This window comes from Lepidochelys olivacea, assembly GCF_965140295.1.
Source record: "Lepidochelys olivacea isolate rLepOli2 genome assembly, chromosome: 7".
Taxonomy (NCBI): domain Eukaryota; kingdom Metazoa; phylum Chordata; order Testudines; family Cheloniidae; genus Lepidochelys; species Lepidochelys olivacea.
Window position 1 is genome coordinate 19049717 of NC_140417.1, and position 22806 is coordinate 19072522.

Here is a 22806-nt window from a genome sequence, read left to right on the forward strand (position 1 = left end):
AGATCTGATCACCCGCAAAATGGGGGTGCTTGAAATGTGAACCTTCATCTTCTAACGTTTGCAACTGACCCCTGTCTGCATAATAGTCCGAAATCATAAACCCTGGATTCAAATGTTGTTGCTTGGGACCATCACTGAGAGAGTCTATACTAAAGTCTAGCAGGGCTGCTCACGGTCTGGTTCCCACAAATGGTGAATCTGATGTCTTCTGGATCTTAGCAGCACTGATATATTCACTACCTTTATGTACAGTCTGTTTCACTGCCTGTGTCTTTTTACTATTGACAGCCTCTCCAGGCTGCCTCTTTTGCCCAGTTTCTATAGCCATGGCACAAAAAAAGCATACTGGGCTGGGTTTCCAGTAAACACAATAGTAGTTCTTCAATAATATATCTCTTAAGTGCACAGAGATTTGTGCTGTCTCTTCAGCAGTCTCTGTGCTTTGATGCCATCTCTTATGCATCTGGCAACTCCAAACACCCCCCCCACCCCCACTCTGCATAGCAGGAGCCAAAGCGGCATTGCTGTCTTTGACTTTGAGCTGGCAGTTGTACTGGATGGAATTATTTTTCATGCAGATAGCTTTCAAGCTCTGTTTACAAACGCTGCTAAATTTTAAATACTTGAGAGCCATAGTTTTAGAGACCTTTCATTGGTGTATGTCACACGAACTGAAATAGTCTTACTGTAGTAACTGGGAATAGATTACCTGAGCCTTCTTCCCAAGGGTTGGGCCCGGTACTCCATGTGCGGGGACAGAAGAGGGAGGAGGGGAGACTTCATCGCTTGCTGCTTTCACCTCTGACCCCACTGACATTGGTGCTCAAGTGTCGGATTGGGGTGGGGAGGTGATTGGGGCTGGAAAAAGTGGAGCCAGGAAGCAGGTCTTCCTGCAGCATGCTGCTCTCTAAACATACCCTCTCCATGCAGAAATTAATGATGTTCCTAGCAGCATTTACTTCTGTTCTGGGTCTGCACCCAACTGAGGGAGGTCATGGTATTTCCTGGGCAGAGGAACCAATGGGAGCATTGCTTTTCAGGCAGCCGTGTTACTTGAAGATGGAGGAGCCCAGGCATCACCAGGGAGAAGCAGCCTCCCTTTCCCACAAGGGTAGCATTAGTTGACCATTCCACTCCCTTAGTCTTCCTCTGGTGACTTTTTTTGACTGGGAGAGACCATTATGGCCAATAGTAACTTAGCCACCTGCTGTGGACGAGTCCACATGTATGCTGCCGTGCATTATAACCTCTGAGTATCAGGGAGGAAAAAGTGGTTTTGAAAACAAAAAGTTGACCAAAGGTCATCTCTTTTCTTAGGTTCCACAATGACAGCCAATGTGTGCAAAAAGATCACGGCCCAGCTAACTGGAGCCATTGGGAAACAAGAGGATGTATCTGTGCAGTTAGAGGCTCTTGACATCCTGTCAGATATGTTGAGCAGGTATGAAAGGATTTCCTCCAAGCAGCTGTGTATGGCAGGGGGGCTGCACAGTGTGTTTGCTTGTGATTTTTGTGTTACTTGGAGGACTAAAACATTAAAGGATTGGGATTGGTGCCAGTTGGGAAGTGTCTGGGCAGGTCTTATCACCTAGCTGAGCTAAGAGAATGTACATATGTATCCTTTTACACTTGGAAGGATACTGGTAACATTGCAGGATCATAAGAAACTTCTGGGGAGGTAGGAAGGAGAAGGGCAGAAAGAAGAAAAATTCTATTTTGGAACGTGTGATCTGGTCACACGGTTTCTTTAGCTAGCGGTTTCTCTTATTACATAACACAAGCATAATTCAGAATGACAGCACAGTGGGTAAACTTGTCAGCTGCAGTCAGGATTTTATCACCAAAAACACTGGGCCATGCAAAGACATGTTGTCAAAATCAAAATCTTGTTTCAGGGACAGGGGAAAAATGGATCCTCCCTGTCTTAGCCAGAGCAACTTTAGATTTAATCTAGAACACGCTGTTTGTTTTTTGCTAGAAATGTGCTTGTCCTCATTTATGTAGCTTTCTTTTTTTGCATTTCAGTTACGCCAGCTAAGGAGCCTTCATGCTGAAGATCTAATTTCTTGTGTGTGTGTTGCCTCTGTATTGCAGGTTAGGGGGGATGCTTTACACTTTTCATTCCTCTATCCTGAACTGCCTCCTTCCTCAGCTCAGGAGCCCCAGACTGGCTGTGCGTAAGAGAGCCATCATTGCTCTAGGCTATCTGGTCTTGACGTGCAATGGGAATATCTTCTCAGAACTCATGGAGCACTTGCTAGCTGAACTGAAGAGGAATGAGTCTACTTCTACCACTAGAACGTACATTCAGTGTATCGCGGGTATCAGCAGGCAGGCTGGGCACCGCACAGGTAGGTCCAGTAGCTTGGAATGATAGCTACAAAGACACATGCACACATATTACATTTTAAAACTGTTCCTATTTAGATATAAAAAGAAATATACTTATTTGTTTTTCTAGTGCACTAGTAGTTAGCACTCTGCAATTCTTTGCAGGGTTCCCACTTCTGGTTCTCAGATCTCCACCCAGACCTCAGGGGAGGGCACACTGGATCTCAGTGCTTGGCTGTGCTTCTATAGGGTCTTTCATTTCAAGATCTTGCAGCAGCACTTCCAAAACACTAATTAATTAATCCTCACAGCACCCCTTTTTGGAAGCTCAGCATTATTAACCTCATTTTACACATGACGAAATGGAGGCACAGAGTATTTGAGTGACTTGCCAGAGGTGCTATCCCATCTGGGATTACACCCCCAGAGTTCCTCAGACCATTAGATCATCTCTGTCTCTCCATAACTCCTTTGTATGAAAATGGGGTGGTTCTTCTGTTGAAATTGTTTGGCAGGCTGTTCACGACGCATAACCAGCGAGATCCAGGTAAAGAATGCTCTGCCTGGAACTGGCTGGCTGGTAACTAGGCTCTCACTTTACCAGTCAGCTCAAGTGGGAGCAATTTCCCCTGCTGTTTACTTTGTCTCTTTCAGGAGAGTATCTGGAGAAGATCATCCCATTAGTTGTTCGGTACTGTAACGTGGAGGATGATGAGCTGAGGGAATACTGCTTTCAGGCCTTCGAGTCTTTTGTGAGAAGGTGTGTGCCCTCGAGTAATCTGTGCTTTATTTCTATTTCATTGCCCTTCTCTGGGAAGTGCATGTGCAAAGGGGTCTGAGGAAAAACTAAGCTGAGTGGAATATTTTCCTAAATGCATTATTGTGGGAGACAAAGAGATACAATATCAGTCCAGTAACAAAATCCATCCTTACAAAGTTGGGCTATTCATATATCATCTTGAATGTACGAGGTATTTTACCAAATATGTGAGAGAATCGGTTCTTGACCCAGGAGTTTACAATGATATTTATAAATGATACGGGTATCGTAAGTGGCAGTTTAATACCCACTGTGACTGAACTTCACTTACTGCCGGTTCTTGGAGGACGTTTGAGTCCTTCAGATGACTGGGAAGGAGTTGGCTCAGACTTTTGATGTCCGTAGAAGGGGTGAGAGGTGGGAATGGTGCTTCTTGAGAAGGGACTGCTGTGCAGCAATCTTCATACACTAATTCTGGTGAGAAGGTTGGCCTTGAGGAGATGTGTTAGAGAGCTGCCTACATTTTCCTCCTCTCGGGGAAGGGGGTGGTGGACTGAACTTGTGGGGGGCATTGTTTTTTTGTTCTAAAGGGAGAACCTCTCAGGTAGTGGAGAATGAAGCTCACTTCTTGGAGTCTCACATGGGTACATGACCCTGCTTCATGCACTATGATGAAAGGGAAATTTTACTGTTGAATGCATTTCAATAATATGTGTGTATAGTTGTGTGAAAGACTTTGGGATCTTGTGGGATGAATTATGGTGATTGATATAAAAATTACTTACCTCCCATTAATCTTAGGCTTTGTTTTTGTCTTGCTAGGTGTCCAAAGGAAATTGGCCCTCACATCCCTAGTGTGATGGGATTGTGCCTGAAGTACATTACTTATGACCCAAATTACAACTATGACAATGAGGAGGAGGAGGAAGAGGAGGAAATGATGGAAACTGAAAATGGGGAGGATGAAGAGCAAGGTGCCTGCTTGTGAGGATGACTATGATTAGTAGAACTGTTGACATAGTATCCAAGGGGTCCAGTTCTCCCCTCCGCACTCGCACTATGTGGCATTACCTTCTTCCCCACAATATCTGCATTGACCCAAACTAGTGTACAGCTGCTTAGTTCTGTCAGTGGCGTAATTCTAATGATTTCCAAATGTGGGACTTTACAGTTGTGTCTTTCCTGATCCACGTGTCACTGGCATCTCTTGTCATGGAAGGATGGCATTTGCTAGAACGGACACCATAAGCTAGCCTGGCAGAGAGCAAGACTGAAGAGCTGCTGCCTCTGGTGTTGTGAGTGAATGCAGGTGTCTGTCACGGCATGCCCACAGTCCACCAGCCCTACCACTGGTGTATCTCGATTAGCTCCTGCTCTGCCGCTGTGATTGCCCAAATTCAAAACAATCCCCCCACCAAATGCCAGTGCTGGTTGCAGTCTGCTAAATGGTGCTCAGACTTCCGTTTCCTGCCTTTTGAGTGAGGCTATTTTATATGCATACTACAAGCAGGCAGGTGTCAACTCTATGTCTACACAGCAGCTGGGAGGGAACTTCCCAGCATGGATAGACAGACAATGCTAGCTCTGCTTGTGTGCTAAACATAGCAGTGTGACAGTGGTGGCGTAGGCAGCAGCTCAGGCTGGCCGCCTGAGTACATGCCCAGGAGGTCATCTGGGATTGTATTCGGGTGGCTAGCCTCAGCCACCACTTGCATTGCTGCAGCCACACTGCAATTTTGAGGTGCTAGCTGAAGCAGAACTAGTGTGTATCTGTCTACCTGAGCTGGGAAGCACCCTCCCAGCTGCGTTGTAGACATTTCCTGGGGCTCTTGGACCCTCCCCTGATGGTCTTTTATTTATCTGGTGGAACTGGCGACTTTAATGCAGCTGCGTGTCTGTATTCCTACCTCGAGGGATTGTTTAGTGCTAGCAGCTCTGTCATGTGTGAAGAGGGGAACTCCTAGTAGCCAATATACAGATTTTGAATGCATCCTGCTGAGGCACTGCGTGCCAAACTCATACCCAAACAGTGCAGTGTAAAATAGTGAAACTAAATCCTAAAAATAAACAAGACCTTGCTACCTTTGGGCTGACCTTGGTTACAACTGACACTGCCTCTGATCCAGGTCTTTTTCAGTAGCTTCTTTTTAAAGGAGTGAGGTGAGGGATAGATTGAGGTGGTAGAGAATCAGTTTCATGCTCTAGGCTCAGGTCATATCAGTTGTACACTTAGTCCATTTCAGGTATTGAATGAGTTCCACAATGTGCCAGTTCTCTCACTGCACAGGGTGTCATGACTCAGAGCAGAAGCTAGAATAATTCAAATGGAAAGTAAGGCACGATTCAAATGTGTAATGGTGAGGGGAGTTAACCATTGGAACAGCATCCAAAGGGATATGATATCTTTTCGTTGCTTGGAGGCTTTGGATTGAGATTGGATGTCTTTCTAAAAGAGCTTCTCCTGCTCATCCACAAGTCATGGGGTAAAATGCAGAAATTGTGGAGTAAAGTGCTGTGACCTCTATTATGTATCATTATGGATGGGCCTAATGGTCACTTCTGGCCTTAAAATAAATGGAACTTGGGACCTTATCCCTCCTTCAAAACACAAGCCCTTACAACATGAGCTAAAGTGGACTCTCCAGTAGCTGTAGTTAACATTAGTGAGACCTTCAGGCACTAGAGGTCTACGGGATTGGATACGTAGTGAATCAATTAGACATTTTATCCACCACAAGGCAGCGGTGACACATACGAGCCACTATAATGCACTGGGTTCTGATGACTATCTGTGGAAATTGTCCAGAATAACCCAAATCTGATTTTTCCCAGAAACATTTTAATTATTGGCATCTGTTTATCTCATGTTAACTTTTGAGCTCGATAGGAGGAGAAATGACATGTGAGAGGGAAAGTCGGGGGCATGTGGTGATTCCCTACTTGTGTTTCTCTTGTAACTGGGTGTTTTTTTTCCCCCCACTGACTGTTTCCAGAGAGCGACGATGAGTACAGCGATGACGATGACATTAGCTGGAAAGTTCGCAGGTCTGCGGCTAAGTGCCTGGAAGCCATTGTCAGTACCCGGCACGACCTCCTTCAGGATTTCTACAAGACTCTGTCCCCGGTTTTGATAGGCAGATTCAAGGAAAGAGAGGAGAATGTCAAAGCTGACATCTTCTGTGCTTATATCGCTTTGCTGAAGCAAACGCTGCCCATACAAAGCTGGCTACATGCTTCAGATGCAGGAGGCAAGGAAGAGATACCCCTCACCATGCTTCAGAACCAGGTGAGTGAGAAAGTGGTAATAGGCCAGATTAAGTTGAATAGGAGTGAAAAGAACTGGAAGAAGTGCCATCAATAAATGTGTGCAATAGCTCAGCCGGGGAACATGGCTATCAGAAGGATCTTGACTCTTAGTAAGAGTAGTATAAGGAAGATGGAAAGCTTTCTCACCCCGCTTGCTTGATTCTTGGATTTATAGCCACATTTCAGAAGATCTGCTGTTTTCAGGTCATGTGTCCACTCCAGCTTTTCAGTAAGGTTGTAAAATTGTTGATGTCACATGGTCTGTGTCTACACACGGAATGGTTATGTGTTTTCTACTCTACCACTGGCAGAACGGTAACGCAATTTTCAAGCTGTAACTGAGTTCTGGAGTGGTAGTCTTGTTGTTTAGCTGGGATGGCCTAACTGTGACTGCATAAAGGGGTTAGCCAGTCCTCTTACCTCTCGGGTCATTGTGTGGGAGAACATTCCAAAGTGTATTATGCCATGTGAAATATTGACAGTCCTCTGTTCGTTGTGCCAAAAAACAGAGGCAGAATGGGATATCTGCCCAGGTTTACCCAGAATGGGCTCGTATTGTGCAGGACGGTAGGAGGGGACAGGCTCATAGGGTTGCGCCAGGAAAAATACATCTGTTTAATGTGTGGAGTCACGCGCACAAGCTGTAACCATGAACATGTCCCATCCTGGTTATACCTAATGTATCCCAGTTCTGTCTGTAGCATCTACTGTAGGCTACAGTTGAAATCATGCTAGCAACCGGGCTATACTGGGTGTTGAATTCGGTTCAAGCACTGTTCCAGCTAAACTGGTTTCAGACACTGTCTGGCCAGTGCCAACAGGGAGAGACTTTTTTAAACAATTGAGTTATCTAGAATTGTACTTAAGCATGGATGAAAGATCCATTTTACAACAGGGCTGTATCTACATTAACTGGTTTTGAGAAATCTCCCTCTGGTGCAGGTCCCCAGGTGACAGTAAGAGTGGGAGTGCAAGTGGAGTTGGTGCAATGGTTCAGAGCAGGTCTAGAAAACAGTGTGATCAAAATGCCAAAGCCTCATCAAGAATAGTTCTCTCACTGGTTTCTCATGAGTGGCAGTGCAATGGTGGAAGGTTTCCCGAGAAAAATCTAGAGTAGATGAGGTCTTGGAGGAGGGGGCAAACCCTGGTGTAACCAGATTTTTAGACCAAACAAAAATGTGCTGAAACAATTTTTCACTGGCTGCATGGTTCCACAGTTTGGCTCTGGCCACTCAGCCCAGAATTATAGCACCTTTGAACCCCATAATGTCAGCTTCTTAACAGTTATTAAATTTGGTTAATTTCATAGTGTAGATAGGACCACAATGTTTAAATGGCTGATGCTAGTGTGCTCAGGGACAGTTTCCTTGACCATTGTAGACAGCTTTCCTTGCACATGAGGGAAAGGTCCCTATCTGATTCACCTACCGTCCCCACGCCCACCCTATGATTCTCTCACAAAAATATCAATCCATGCCAGACAGGGAAGCCATGCTAGAACTATTGTACCAACAGCCATTTCAACTGTGTTTCAGCAGGATGGTTAACACTAAGCTAATCATAGTGATTAGTGATGACCATGACTGTTGACTGCGCACAGGACGATAATGTGCTGTTAACTCTTGAAATGTGTACTTTAAAATTAGCCATAGCTGTAGCACGGTGACATGTTTATAATTGTTTGACTCCTGTAGCAGCAACAATAAACCAAAAGAGTGTCCTGAAGTGAACCAAGGGCCACTGAGTGGGATAATCTGTGCCAGTCATACCTGCAAACTGCTGCGAAGGGCTTTGCAGACACTAGTGTACCACCTCAGTCATTGTGTAAAATCCATCATCTGTTGTGGCAATTGCTTCAGTTAAGCAGACATGTCCTTGTTCAGGAACTCATTGAATAAATTATTGCATAAACATATCAGATTTAGGCTATTAGAAGTCAGATAAATTTCGGATACAATGTATAGGTGTGGCAGAGCATTAACGCTGTATCGGCTCTGATCATTACAGGAGCCATTAGCTAGTGTTTCATAATGTCTTTGTATGCTTGTGTTCTTGTAATTATGCAGGGTACATACTTCACTGTTAATTGAACTAAATAAATGTTAGAAGCAATGGCTTTTTTAAACCTATTTTTTAAATTCTGAAATACACTAATGGGGTATTGTCAACATAATTTAGCAACCTAGGAATCCCCAGACCAGACCAGGGCTCTATCTAGCCAGTATCCTGTCTCTGATTAATGGCCAGTCCCAGGTGCTTCAGAGGAAGATAAAAGAAACACGTAGTCAACTATTATGGTATAAGGTGCTCATGAGAAAACGCCTTGCTAGCCCACGTCAGTTAGCGGTTGTCTTTTACCCTGAAGCAGATGGATTTATATCCTTTCCAAAATGTAGTTTTCTGCCCATTTAATGTAACTGATGTAAATAAATTCTATATTTAAAAAAGAAAATATCAGTGTGGCTAATAACTTGTACCCAGTCCTGTAATTGGTTCTGTGTGGGTGGGCTTTGCTGGAGCTCTGCAGGGGTCCACTTGTTCAGATCTAATTGCAGGATCAGGTCCTTAAATTTATTTCAGGTTTAATATCTAACTTTTAACCTACTTTTCATCAGTTTGTTTAATTTTGCCTTTTGTTCAACTCAGACAGTTGAAACTTGACTGGTCAGTTTCACTTCCTTCTCCTTGTTAGAGAAGCATCCAAGCTGATCACTAAGCAATGCTGCTATGTTTTGAGGTTGTGGCACTAGAGGAGAAGCTTTGCCTTAAAATATTTTAATAGAATTAAAAAAAAAAAACACTTAAAATATATGAATAGAAGAGTTTAAATAGCTACCCTATCACTCCACTCTCTCTCTCTCTCAGCCCCTAATTTACTCTCCAGAGTCTCCCTTTAATAAACCATTGAACGTATTCATTTTTGATTGCTCTCTCTTCTCACCCTGAATTATTAATGTGTGTAGCTAAGCTGGGTAAACTACTTTGCTAGTATAGCTCTGTGTCAAAAAGGCCATGGTTACCTATGAGGCTTTTTTTTTTTTCTTTCCCTTCTTGCTTTCTAAAACTGCAGGTTCCAAACATAATCAAGGCCTTGCACAAGCAACTCAAGGAGAAAAGCATCAAATCAAGGCAAGGGTGCTTCAGTCTCCTTACAGAATTGGCCAATGTTCTTCCTGGATGCCTGGCAGATCACATCCCTGCATTAATGCCTGGTAAAACTGGTTTGTTGGCTGGGAAGTGGTAGGGAGTGGTTGTCTTAGTTTAAAGTTTCCACTTCCAGTGCTATAAGGTTTCTAAATGACGTGTGTTTCTCCTTCCTGCTTTTTTTTTTTTTTTTTTTTTTAATTTCTGGATGTTTATAAACACTAAAAAGGCACAAAGAAAAGGAGGACTTGTGGCACCGTAGAGACTAACAAATTTATTTGAGCATAAGCTTTCATGAGCTACAGCTCACTTCATCGGATGCACAGTGTCTGTTCCTGCTGCTACTGAAACCAATTGACTTTGAGCTCAGGATTGGGGTCATAGTGGTGACATTTTCTATTTCTCTGTTAATCTCCTAGAACTTTTTAAAAATGTTTATTGGGGGAGGGTTTTATCTGCAGGCCCACAAGTTTTTTCACCTAACTTTCCTTCCTTGTAAATTAGTGAAGGGTGCACATCCAAGAATGTTGACATATTCATAACACTGAGGCCCTCCAAGACCTTGGGCTTGTCCTTACTGTAAATGTATGGGGAAACTGCCTTTTCAATATCCCCTGGCCCTGAGCATCCCATGACCTTCAATTCCTGTATGTTTACAAGAAACAACAGAAAATATGAACAATAAATTGCATTGGGGGTGGCGAGTGGGAGTCTTAGAAATACCTTACTAATGGCTCATCTGAAAAACAATTTTCAGACTATATCATAGAAGTTAGATATGGAAAAGACCCATTAGTGCATCCAGTCTATCTCCCTGCCAATGCAGGATTATTCTCTAAAGTACATTTTTCTAATATTTTTGTCCAGTCTAATTTGCAAAACCCAAGCAGTTGAGCTTCCACTCTTTTCTTTGAGACTTTCCACAGCTAGATGTGTCACTGGCAGGAGTTCCTGGTGTTCAGCCTAGATTTTCCATTTTCTTAATTTAATCTTATTACTTCTAGTTATAACGCTGTGTACCACACTAAATAATTCCTCCCCAGATCACCCTACAAATACTGACAGGTGGTTTTATAGCTATCCAGTTAAAGTGCTTGTAAAATACTTTTGTAGCTCTCCAGTGCAGCCACATGGCCTGGCTATATTCTGACTTGCCACTTGGCTGAAAACATAAACAGCTACTGCGAGAATGCGGGTATATCCAGTTATGGCTACACTAGGAGCTTTTGCCAGCAGAACTCTGTTGGTCAGGGGTGTGATGAGGTATAATCCCTTACTGACCTCGCTATGCTTCTACCAGTACAGATTGTTTTTCTTGTTGGGGGTGGCTTTACTATACTGGTACAAAGCATAGCTTTGCTGGTATAACTGCATCTACAGTAATAATGCTTTGTCAATATAGTATATTGGGATTCCTGTATTGGGGAAGCACTCCTAGTGTAGACATGACCTCAGTGGGGTGGAGCAAAGGAAATTATTTGGATTTGTATCCAACGATTTTAGAATTTTGTTTTTTAATCTTTGTGGAAATCATTTGAAGAAATAAGATAATATATGTTAATGTCTCCCCTGAACAGGTATTATTTTCTCCTTGGCCGATAAATCCAGCTCCTCCAACATGAGGATTGATACACTGTCTTTCCTTCATGTTCTTCTCTGCAATCACCAGCCAGAAGTATTTCATCCCCATATTAAGGCACTGCTACCTCCAGTTGTATCCTGTATTGGGGACCCCTTTTATAAGATCACATCAGAAGCTTTGCTGGTCACTCAGCAGCTTGTGAAAGTTATTCGGCCCTTGGACAAATCTTGTACATTTGATGTCAAGCCGTTTGTGAAAGACCTTTTTTCTGGTACTCTGAAGAGACTGAAAGCTGCTGATATTGATCAGGAGGTGAAAGAACGGGCTATTTCTTGCATGGGACAGATCGTCTGCAATCTTGGAGACCATTTAAGTGGTGATCTCCCGCCAACTTTGAAGATTTTTCTAGAAAGGCTCAAAAATGAAATAACCAGACTAACAACAGTCAAAGCATTAACCTTAATTGCTAGTTCTCCACTGAAGATAGACTTAAGACCTATTCTAGGGGAAGGATTCCCCATTTTAGCTTCCTTCTTGCGAAAGAATCAACGTGCCTTGAAACTGAGTACTCTGACAGCTCTGGACATATTAATTAAGAACTACAGCGATAGCCTCAAGCCTGCCATGGTTGAGTCTGTGCTGACAGAGCTTCCTGCTTTAATTAGTGAGAATGATTTGCATGTTTCTCAGGTGGCTATCGTGTTCCTTACTACCTTAGCTAAGGTTTATCCATCTTCCTTATCCAAGATAAGTGGTTCAGTTCTTTCTGAACTCTTTCAGCTTGTCCACTCCCCTTTGCTACAAGGAGGAGCACTGAATGCCATAATAGACTTCTTTCAAGCTTTGGTTATAACAAAGACCGCTAACATGGGTTATGCAGAGCTGATGAAACAGCTAACAAGCCCCATACACTCAAGTCCTGGTGGGGCATCTGTGACCCTACATAAACAAGCCTATTACTCTGTAGCAAAGTGTGTGGCAGCCCTTTCATCAGCATGCCCAAAAGAAGCCACCAGGGTAGCAAGCCAGTTTATTCAAGATGTGAAGAACCCCAAGTCCAGTGCTGCTGTTAAAATGCTAGCCTTCCTTTCGCTGGCAGAGATGGGTCGCACCATGAACCTAAGTGCTCAGAAGGAGCTCAAAACAGTAATACTGGAAGCATTTGCCTCTCCCAGCGAAGAGGTGAAATCAGCAGCTTCCTATGCTCTGGGGAACATCAGTGCTGGAAATCTTAAGGAATATCTTCCCTTTATGCTGAAGGAAATTGGAAGTCAGCCCAAGAGACAATACTTACTACTCCATTCTCTAAAAGAAGTCATCAGCTCCTCCCCAGCAGATGGCCTCAAACCTTATGTGGAAGATATTTGGGCTCTGCTTTTCAACCATTGCGAGTGCACAGAGGAGGGGACACGAAATGTGGTTGCCGAATGCTTGGGGAAACTGGCCCTAGTGAATCCGTCCCAGCTGCTGCCCAGGCTGAAAAAGCAGCTGTCATCAGGTAATGGGAAGGACAAGGATTAGAATGGTAAAAGGCCTAGGGAAATGTTTTTGTTCGCTGCGTAAACATCTTCTACAGTCCTATCTTTTAATATCTTAATGTAGTATAGCTGTAGCTGGAGGGAGCAAAGCCAGGCTGGAGAGAAGATCAGCCAAAGATTAACCAAAAGAAGTGTTTCTGAAGAAGTGCAGAGTTGTGTGGTGCATGGTATTAATAAGGATGCTACAAGAATAGGAGGGCTGCGTGACAAGAGAATGCTTTGGAGGCCAGATTTGGACATGTGATGTGATGTGATCTGATCCAATATGGCATTCTCTATTCCTTTAGCTCTTGTACAAAAATAATCTTTCTTACATTTCCATTGAGCAGCATGTTTTCTAACCCAAACACATGTAAAGAGTAGGGCTGTCAAGCAATTAAAAAAATTAATTGTGCGATTAAATAATAATAGAATACCATTTATAGAAATAGTTTTCGATATTTTCTACATATTTAAATATATTGATTTCCCTTACAACACAGAATACAAAGTGTACAGTGCTCACTTTATATTTATTTTTGATTACAAATTTTTGCACTGTAGAAAAACAAAAGTACTGTAATGGTATTTTTCAGTTCACCTAATACAAGTACTGTAGTGCAATTTCTTTATCATGAAAGTTGAACTTACAAATGTAGAATTAAGTACCAAAAAAACTGCATTCAAAAATAAAACAATGTAAAATTTTAGAGTCAACAAGTCCATTCAGTCCTACTTCTTGTTCAGCCAATCACTCAGACAAACACGTTTGTTAACATTTGCAGGAGAGAATGCTTCCTGCTTCTTGTTCACAATATCGCCTGAGAACAGGCATTTGCATGGTACTGTTGTAGCCAACATTGCAAGATATTTGTGCCAGATGCACTAAAGATTCATATGTCCCTTCATGCTTCATCTGCCATTCCAGAGGACATGCCTCCATGCTGATAACGGGTTCTGCCTGGTAACCATCCAAAGCAGTGCAGACTGACACATGTTAATTCTCATCATCTGAGTCAGATGCCACAAACAGAAGGTTGATTTTCTTTTTTGGTGGTTCGGGTTCTGTAGTTTTCCCATCAAAGTGTTGCTCTTTTAAGACTTCTGAAAGCATGCTCCACACCTCGTCCCTCTCAGATTTTGGAAGGCACTTCGGATTCTTAAACCTTGGGTCGAGTGCTGTAGCTATCTTTAGAAATCTCACACTGGTACCTTCTTTGCGTTTTGTCAAATCTGCAGTGAAAGCGTTCTTAAAACGAAAATGCTGGGTCATCATCCGAGACTGCTATAACATGAAATATATGGCAGAATGCAGGTAGAACAGAGCAGGAGACATACAATTCTCCCGCAAGGAGCTCAGCCACAAATTTAATTAATGCATTATTTTTTTAACAAGCATCATCAGCATGGAGTGGTGGCTGAAGCATGAAGGGGCATATGAATGTTTAGCATATCTGGCACGTAAATACCTTGGAATGCAAGTTACAAAAGTGCCATGCGAACGTCTCATCTCACTTTTAGGTGACATTGTAAATATGAAGCCGGCAGCATTATCTCTCATAAATGTAGACAAACTTGTTTGTCTTAGAGATTGGCTGAACAAGACGTAGGACTGAATGGACTTGTAGGCTCTAAAGCTTCACATTATTTTGTTTTTGAATGAAGTTATATAACAAAAACATCTACACTTTTAAGTTGCACTTTCACAATAAAGAGATTGCACTGCAGGACTTGATTGAGGTGAACTGAAAAAATACTATTTCTTTTGTTTGCCATTTTTACAATGCAAATATTTGTAATAAAAAATAACAATATAAAGTGAGCACTGTCTTTGTGTACTATTGTAATTGAAATCAATATATTTGAAAATGTAGAAAAACATTCAAAAATATTAAATTTCAATTGGTATTCTATTGTTTAACAGTATGATTAAAAGTCTGATTAATCATGATTTTTTAAAATCACGATTAATTGTTGTGAGTTAACTGCAATTAATCGACAGCCCTAGTAAAGAGCATACTGTGTAAATGTATACACCATTTTTTTTATGTTCCCTCTTTGTTGCAGGTTCCCCGCATGCACGAAGTACTGTAGTAACTGCAATCAAATTCACAATTTCTGATCAGCCACAGCCTATTGACGTACTTCTTAAAGGTTGCATAGGTGAGTTTCAATTCCTATAGAAATCTTGTGAGCTCTACACATGAGGTCTGGTACACTATCAATGGCCCTACAACTGTCCTATTTTGTATTGCAAGTAAGATTTTTTTCAAATTGATTTGAGACTACATTTCTCTGGGGTTAAATTAGATGGAAAAAGATCTAGAGTTCCATGCTGAGGTTGCAGAGTGAGTGTTAGTAAATGTTCTGGTCTTCCTCCTTCAGGTATGTGTGTCACTCATGAATTTAGTGGAGAATTTAGTGATTCTGGCTTCAGACAAATGTCTTGTAAAATATTTCTTAGGTTGGACACCCAGATCCCTGTATCTCAGAGCTATTAAAGAGAAACTGCAAAAACTCTGCTTCCGAGACGTCTAGGCTGAGCATTGAAAAGAAACTCCTTCTAAAAATACTAAGGTTTCTACTTGGACTCTCAGATGAAGTCACTGGTGGCTTGCATCACACTGGTATTTCTGTACCCCTAATGTAACCTGTTGCCTCAAATAGTTTAAATCCTATCCCAAAAAAAGGAAGGGAAAATAGATCTAAATGCATCACTCTGTATAGGCTTTGCTTCTAGAGTTGCTTTTAATCATTGTGTATAAGATTTCTTCATATCCTGGCTCCTTCAAATATCTTATGTTACTCTGAGGATCAGCTGTAGGTAGATCTTGAAGAACTACAAAAACATTGCATTTAATGCTGTCAAACAAATTTTATGCTATTGTCCTGCAGGTGACTTCTTAAAGACTCTTCAGGATCCTGACTTGAATGTTCGACGTGTTGCTTTAGCCATGTTTAATTCTGCTGCTCACAATAAGCCTTCTTTAATCCGAGACATGCTGAACACTATCCTACCCCACTTATACAATGAAACTAAGATCAGAAGGGAACTGATACGGGAGGTATGTTACTAGTGCTGCTGCTTCATGACTTCTGCATGTCAATGTCTTGGTCAACATGGAATGGACATGAATATGCTGCGATGCTCTCATTAGCAAATAGTTGGGTGGAACCCCGGGGGCGTAGGTGGGTCGGAGAAGAACATGTATTAGGCATTAAGTTGGTCGCCCAGATGTGGCAGCGGGGAGCCTTCCCCACTGACAGCGTGACCAGGTGTATCATTTTTTCCTTTTAAGGTAGAAATGGGGCCATTCAAGCACACAGTGGATGATGGCCTTGATGTAAGGAAAGCTGCCTTTGAGTGCATGTACTCACTGTTGGAAAGCTGCCTTGACCGACTGGACATCTATGAATACTTGAACCACGTGGAGGATGGACTTAAGGATCATTATGACATTAGGGTAACTTCCTCTCCTTATCTGGTCAAGAGTAGTGGAAGTAACTGGTTTTGATCGTATTTACTACAGTGAAGGCCAGGGCTCAGATTGTGTCAATGTGTGGTGCTGCAGCACCCGGCACCTTTTTTATGCTGCCTTTTTGTTCTCTAGTATTTAGGCTTACTCTTATTTATTTATTTTTTTAAAAAGTTACTAGTTGTTACGGTTGCTGCACTGGCTTTGAAAACATAACTCACATGTAACCGATGTACTGATGTCTGCATCAGTTTGCAAAACCTGAAACAATGTGCTCTGAAAGGTGTGACGTGCCACACTCAAGGAAGGCCATATTGGTTTAAAAAACTGATCTGGTTTAGAGGGGAAGTGAAAGCAGCTATGAAATATAATATATAACAAATGGAAGAAAGGGGAATTTGATAGTAATGCATATAAATCAGAAGCTAGGAATTGTAGAAAATGTATAAGGGAAGCAAAGGGGCAGGAGAAATCTATTGCCAGCAGAATTAAGGACCATAAGAGAGAGTATTTTAAGTATATGAGGAACAAAAATAATTCTGACAATAGTACTGGTCCATTACTAGGCGGAAATGATAGTTCTCAATAATATTGCAGAAAAGACAGAAGTGTTTAATAAATATTTCTGTTCTGTATCTGAGGGGGAAAAAACAGATTGCCTCATCATACGATGGTGACGCTCTCTTCCTCTAGTATCTCTGGAGGATGTTAAACAGCAGCTTCTAAAGTCAGACATTTTGAAATCAGCAGGCCCAGATAACTTGTAAAGAGTTTTAAAGAGCTGGCTGTGGAGCTCACTGGATGGTAATGTTGATTTTCAATAAGCCTTGGAACACTGGGGAAGTTCCAGAAGACTGGAAAAAATACTAATGTTGTTCCAATTTTTCAAAAGGGTAAACAAGATGACCTGGGTAATTATGGGCCTGTCAGTCTGACATTGATCCTGGGCCAGATAATGAGCAGCTGATATGGGACTCGATTAATAAAGAATTAAAGGAAAGTAATAAAATTTAATGTCAATCGATATAAATTAATGGAAAATAGAACCTGTCAAATTAACTTGATACCTTTTTGGTAGATTACAAGTTTAGTTGATAAAGGTAATAGTGTTGATGTAATATACTTAGCATCTGGAAGGCATTTGACTTGGTACTGCATGACATTTTGATTAAAAAACTGTAACGATATAAAATTAACATGGCTCAAATTAAATGGACTGATAGGTCTTAAAATCTTACTGTAAACAGGGAATTGGCGAGTGGGTTTGTTTCCAGTGGGAGGTCCCAGAGGGGTCTGTTCTTGGCCCTACTCTACTTAACATTTTTATCAGTGACCTGAGAGAAAACCTAAAATTATCACTGATGAAGTTTGCAGATGACATTCGAAGGAGCGGTAAATAATGAAGAGGATAGGTCACTGATTCAGAGTGATCTGGATTGCTTGGTAAACTAGACACAAGCAAACAACATGTATTTTTAATACGGTTAAATGTATACACCTAGGGACAAAGAATGTGGGCCTTACTTATAGGGTGGAAGACCCTATCTTGGGAAGCAGTGACTCAGTAAAAGATTTGGAGGTCATGGTAGATCAGCTGAACGTGAGCTGCAAGTGTGAAGCTGTTGCTAAAAGAGCTAATGTGATCCTTGGATACATAAACGGGAATCTTGAGTAGGAGTAGAGAGGTTGTTTTATCTCTGTATTTGTCACTGGTGTGACCAGCTGCTGAAATACTGTGTTCTGTTCTGGCACTCACAGTTCAGGAAGGATGCTGAAAAATTGGACACGGTTCAGAGAAGAGCCACGAGAATGATTAAAAGATTAGAAAACATGCCTATAGTGATACAGACTCAAGGAGTTCAATCTATTTAGTTTAACAAAGAGAGGGTTAATGGGTGACTTGATTACAGTCTATAAGTACCTACATGGGGAACAAATATTTGATAATGGACTCTTCAATCTAGAAAAGTACACCTTTATCCTAATATAATGCGGGTTCGCATACAGCGTAGTAAAGCTCCAACACGCTGCTCTGAGCAGCATGTTAAGGGTGTCCAGGGGCTCTTCCCCCTTCCCCTCCAGGGTCTGGGAGGCAGGAGCTGTGGGAGGGCACATTTGGGAGCCCTGCAGTCCCAGAGTAGCCCGGGGGAGTAGTGGGGGGCCGGGAGTAGCCCGCTCCGCTTCCCTCGCCCGGCCCCAGCCGTCTCGCTCGGGGGAGAGGGCTTGGGGGAAGGGATTCCCTCTACCACCACCACTCACTGGCAGCGGAGCAACCCAGCCCCAGCCCGCTCCACTCCGTCAGCTCCCAGTCACGGCACTCCACTTCCAGCCACGTGTGGGGGGCGTCCTTTCCCCAACCTCCCCGCACTCACCAGTGGCAGGAAGCTGAGGGCTGCGGCTGGGAGGTGACGGAGTGGAGTGGGCTGGGGCTACGTTGCTCCGCTTTCCGCCATTGCCAGTGAGTGTCTGTCAGGGGATGGGGGGTGTGGATAGGGGTTGGCGCAGTCAGGGGACAGGGAGCAGGGTGGTGGAGTACTGGGATGATTAGGGATGGGGGTCTCTGGAGGGGGCAGTCAGGGAACAAGGAACAGGGGAGCCAAAGCAAGTTCGATATAAAGCGGTCTCACCTATAATGCGGTGAGATTTTTTTTTTTTTTTGTCTCCCGAGCACCATGATATATCGGGATAGAGGTGTATAATGCGATCCAGTGGCTGAAAGTTGAAGCTAGACAAATTCAGACTAGAAATAAGGCATACATTTTTAACAATGAGAGTAACCATTGGAACAATTTACCCAGGGTTGTGGTGGATTCTCTATCAATGACCATTTTAAATCCAAATTGTATGTCTTTTCTAAAAGATACACTTTTGGAATTATTTTGGGTAAGTTCTATGGTCTATGTTATACAGGAAGTCAGAGTAGATGATCACAGTGGTCCCTTCCTGCTTTGAAATCTGTGAATTTTGTGTGGATGCAATTGTACTAGAATAAAATGCTCAGACTGGTACAGCTTTTTAGAAATAAGCTACGCTTATGTAAACAGCTCTGTCCTCATTAGTTTTACCATTTGAACGATATGTAGTTCAAGCCGTACATATGAACATCTGAACAGTTTTTGATCCTTCTGTTATTCTTTTAGGGCTGGTCTACTCTCAATTTACTATCACTGGTATCTCTTATAGGCAAAGTGTGTAAGAGTACGACTATCTTTTCCCTCTGGCCCCCTTCAAATTTGACTTCTGCTGAGGGACAGATCCTGTAGTACTCAGTGGGGCAAAACACCCACTGATGTAAAAAGATTTTGCATGAGAGAAGTCTTAAGGGTTGCAGGATTTGACCTCTGTTTTTAAATACTCAGAAGGGCCCTGTGTATTCTGTAATGCTTTGGAATTTGATGCATACTTATTTTCTAGAATCAAAGCCTTTCTTTTGTCTAAAAGACATACCCCTTATGAGTGCAAAGAAAACTGTCCAACAGAGAACAATGCAACGTGATGCAGTGATTTCTGCCTGAAATTGTTGCAGTAGAGTACATGGGGACTTGATAGAAGGGTTCTGGGTTCGATGGGGATCTGAGAAATTTTAAATCAACCTTTTAAAAAAATCCTCTAGATGTTGACTTTCATCATGCTGGCTCGACTGTCCACGCTGTGTCCTAATGCAGTTCTACAAAGACTAGAGCGATTGATTGAACCCCTGCGGGCAACCTGTTCTACTAAGGTAAGATTAAATGAAAGCTTCAGTTATCAGATATGTTGAGTGTCTGCAATTTTGGAAAAAAGTCAGTACTATGCTTGTGTGTGCAATAGAGATTTTCCAAGATCTCGAAAGTCTACAGCACCATTGCTTTGGCACTGTAGTCTGGGTCTTAATACCTGGTAAAAGCAAGAATTTCACATTTGTAATAAAACAAGAATTAAATGTTTCTGAAAGGTATGGTGCCTTAGACCATTTGTCAGAACTTGCTGAAAATGAGCCAATTTGGGGCATGCAATATCTAAAATATTTGTTATGGAATAGAATTTGTCAGAAGTTCTTAAAAACTAGAACTTTGCAGAAAATATTTAAAATAATAAATTGTACTGTGGTCTTGAGGTTAAGTTCAACCTACTTAAATCACAGTTTGCTTATTTCCATACTTGCAGTAAATAGCACTCAAGATCACTTTAGTTTTGAGACTTCAATTGTGGTTCTGCTCTTTAAAAAATGACTAAAAATAATGTGATGTTCCATGTTTATGGGCTTTGAAATATTTTCTAGATCAGACTTGCTCAGTTATTAAATAAAAGGATGGGTTTTCAAACCGCCATCCCTGCAAAGTCACTCTGGTCCTTTCAACTTGCATGTTGCAAACCGTAACTCCTATTCTACAATAGGAACTCTAACAGCTCTGCTGATGTGCAAGCCACAATAGAATCCCGCTCCCTCTCCCATAACTGTGTTGGCTTTGCAGGTGTAAAAAGAACTAATATAGAGCAAATTTATTTTCAGGAAAGTATTCAGCATGCATATAGCAGAGTGATGTTTAGTTGCCCTTTTTACCTAACTATAGACTTTACGGTGAAGAAACATTAAAACCAAGCAGTGAAACAGTAACCACAGCTACTAGATTTCATGTAATAGTATTAACTTCACATATAGGTGGAGCAATTATAATTGAGGTCACGAATACCTAGTCACATGGGCTGCCAATAGGAAATTTAGTTTTGTTGATTAGTTTGTCCAGGTGTATTGTACTGTACCTAGAATTTATTATTTTAGATGTGTAACTTAAACTGATGTATCTATATAGCACTTGCTAATGGAGGTGTGTAGGTATCAAGGCAGAAATAGCCTTTTGTGAATACATGTTCATAATCATAATGATAAAGTACAACTACTGTGGGCATTTTCAACAATGCTCATTGTCAGTTTAATTCTGATCTCTCTCAAATCAGTTATGTCCACATGGATTGCTTTTGAAAAACACCATGAATTCCTCTCCAGTTAGAAAATATCCCACCTGTCTCTCACTTTGACTGTGTACAGTCCTCGTGTGTATGTTCATCCTTTTCCAGACCCCATTTAAGGGCAGTGTTTTAAATTTTTTAGGTAAAAGCTGGTTCGGTGAAACAGGAATTTGAAAAGCAGGATGAACTGAAACGGTCAGCGATGAGGGCAGTAGCTGCTCTACTAACCATCCCTGAAGTAGAGAAAAGTCCAGTGATGGCTGAATTTGCTTCTCAAATCAGAGCCAATCCTGAAATGGCTTCACTCTATGAAAGCATTCAGAAGGATTCAGCTTCATTACCTACCACAGAATCAATGGATATGAATTAAAGTCCTCTGTATCCTTTCCCATATCACTCTCCTCCCCCCACAACAAGAATTGAAACAGATGCTGCATAGGCAGGAAGAAGAATGTCTCAAAGCTGGCCTAGCTTAAAAAAAAGGTGATGTGTTTTAAGAAAATGACAGCTAGTTCAGCTACAAGAGTCAGACTTCTGATTAAATTATAAGTTGGCAATGAGACTAAGGTTAAAAGGGCTGTGTGCTGCAAAGGGAGTGAAAAACAAGTATTAAATTATTCAGCATGTTATTAAAGGGCTTAAGTGAGGCTATCTACACTTATTACAATTCTTTACTAAAAAAATAGAAACTGTCTCTTGGAAGTTTCCCCCTGTTGTAGGACTTCTTGCACTATCATTTTGAATAAGGACAGTAGTTTAAAGGCAATTTAGTTTTCATTTTTTGCCATTACACATGCATTTCTATCCAAAATAACTTGTCTGCAGAAGGTCTATCCTTTTCACTAGACAACATTAGTTAAAAATTTAAGAGCAAATGTCCTGAAACTCAGAACGAGTTAAGTGGCAGTACCCCTGCCCTGTTTTTCAAAATTGAAAGATACCCTACACTAAGATATTAACTGTGTTTACTATAAACTGCACTTGAGCAGAATTTATCTTTCAAGCTTTACAGGTTTTCATTGTAGCTAAATTCTATTTTGATATTCTAATTTATGGCAGCAAAAGGCAAAGCAAGAACTTTGTACTGTACAAAGTAACAAAAGTCTTCCAAAATAGAATGGCATGTTTTAAATTTTCCACAAAAAGTATTTAATTTTTATATATGCACCAGTCTTTTCCTGCATTAAGTTACCAGCAGCGTTCCACTGGGTAACTAGACGCTTGGCTGTGACTGTCAGACACCAAAGCATTGATGTATTCCGAATTATAGTCAGTAGAACTGAAGAAATACAGCATACTGCTGTAGAAGAGACCTGCCTTCAGTATTCTGGTATCAGATATCTAGTGAAATAGTATAGGGCAACTATGAAGTTGCATGAATGTAAATTAGCTCTTTTGCACACCATACAAGAACTTATTGTCATTAGTTGTCTTGCTCAAATCCTGCCCTGCACAGGGAAAATTCTGTAACAGGAATAACAGATGGAGTAATGGCAAACCAGAGAATGAAGCCATAATACTTCTTGCAGCCATGGATTTGTAATCTTTCATTTCCTGTTTTTGACCGAGTGGTTAGTGTGAAACATTTTAACTGTCCTATTCACAGTGCAGAGTGAGACCTTTCCACTTGGTACAAGTGGCATCCTAGGAAAATAAAGATGTATTTTTGAAGCTGTATCTGCTCCTCTACTTCAATATTTAATAGAAGTAAAACACATTTAGTCAACCACAGCATTTTAG

General features: G+C 41.6%; 1 protein-coding gene across 2 annotated transcripts in view; it reads left to right on the forward strand.

Annotated features, from left to right (window-relative positions):
• LOC311523724 (cullin-associated NEDD8-dissociated protein 1-like) overlaps positions 1–22741 on the forward strand; it is a 42313-nt gene extending 19572 nt beyond the window's left edge. For both annotated transcript variants that reach the window (XM_084634007.1, XM_084634006.1), the window contains 12 exons: positions 1318–1441; positions 2095–2351; positions 2986–3091; positions 3914–4065; positions 6085–6377; positions 9468–9609; positions 11119–12621; positions 14708–14803; positions 15536–15705; positions 15940–16104; positions 19730–19837; positions 21209–22741. In XM_084634007.1, coding sequence (XP_084490133.1) covers positions 1318–1441; positions 2095–2351; positions 2986–3091; positions 3914–4065; positions 6085–6377; positions 9468–9609; positions 11119–12621; positions 14708–14803; positions 15536–15705; positions 15940–16104; positions 19730–19837; positions 21209–21436 — 3344 coding nt within the window. In that variant the 3' untranslated portion in view covers positions 21437–22741. The remainder of the gene's footprint in view (positions 1–1317; positions 1442–2094; positions 2352–2985; positions 3092–3913; positions 4066–6084; positions 6378–9467; positions 9610–11118; positions 12622–14707; positions 14804–15535; positions 15706–15939; positions 16105–19729; positions 19838–21208) is intronic.
• Positions 22742–22806: the final 65 nt, after the last annotated feature.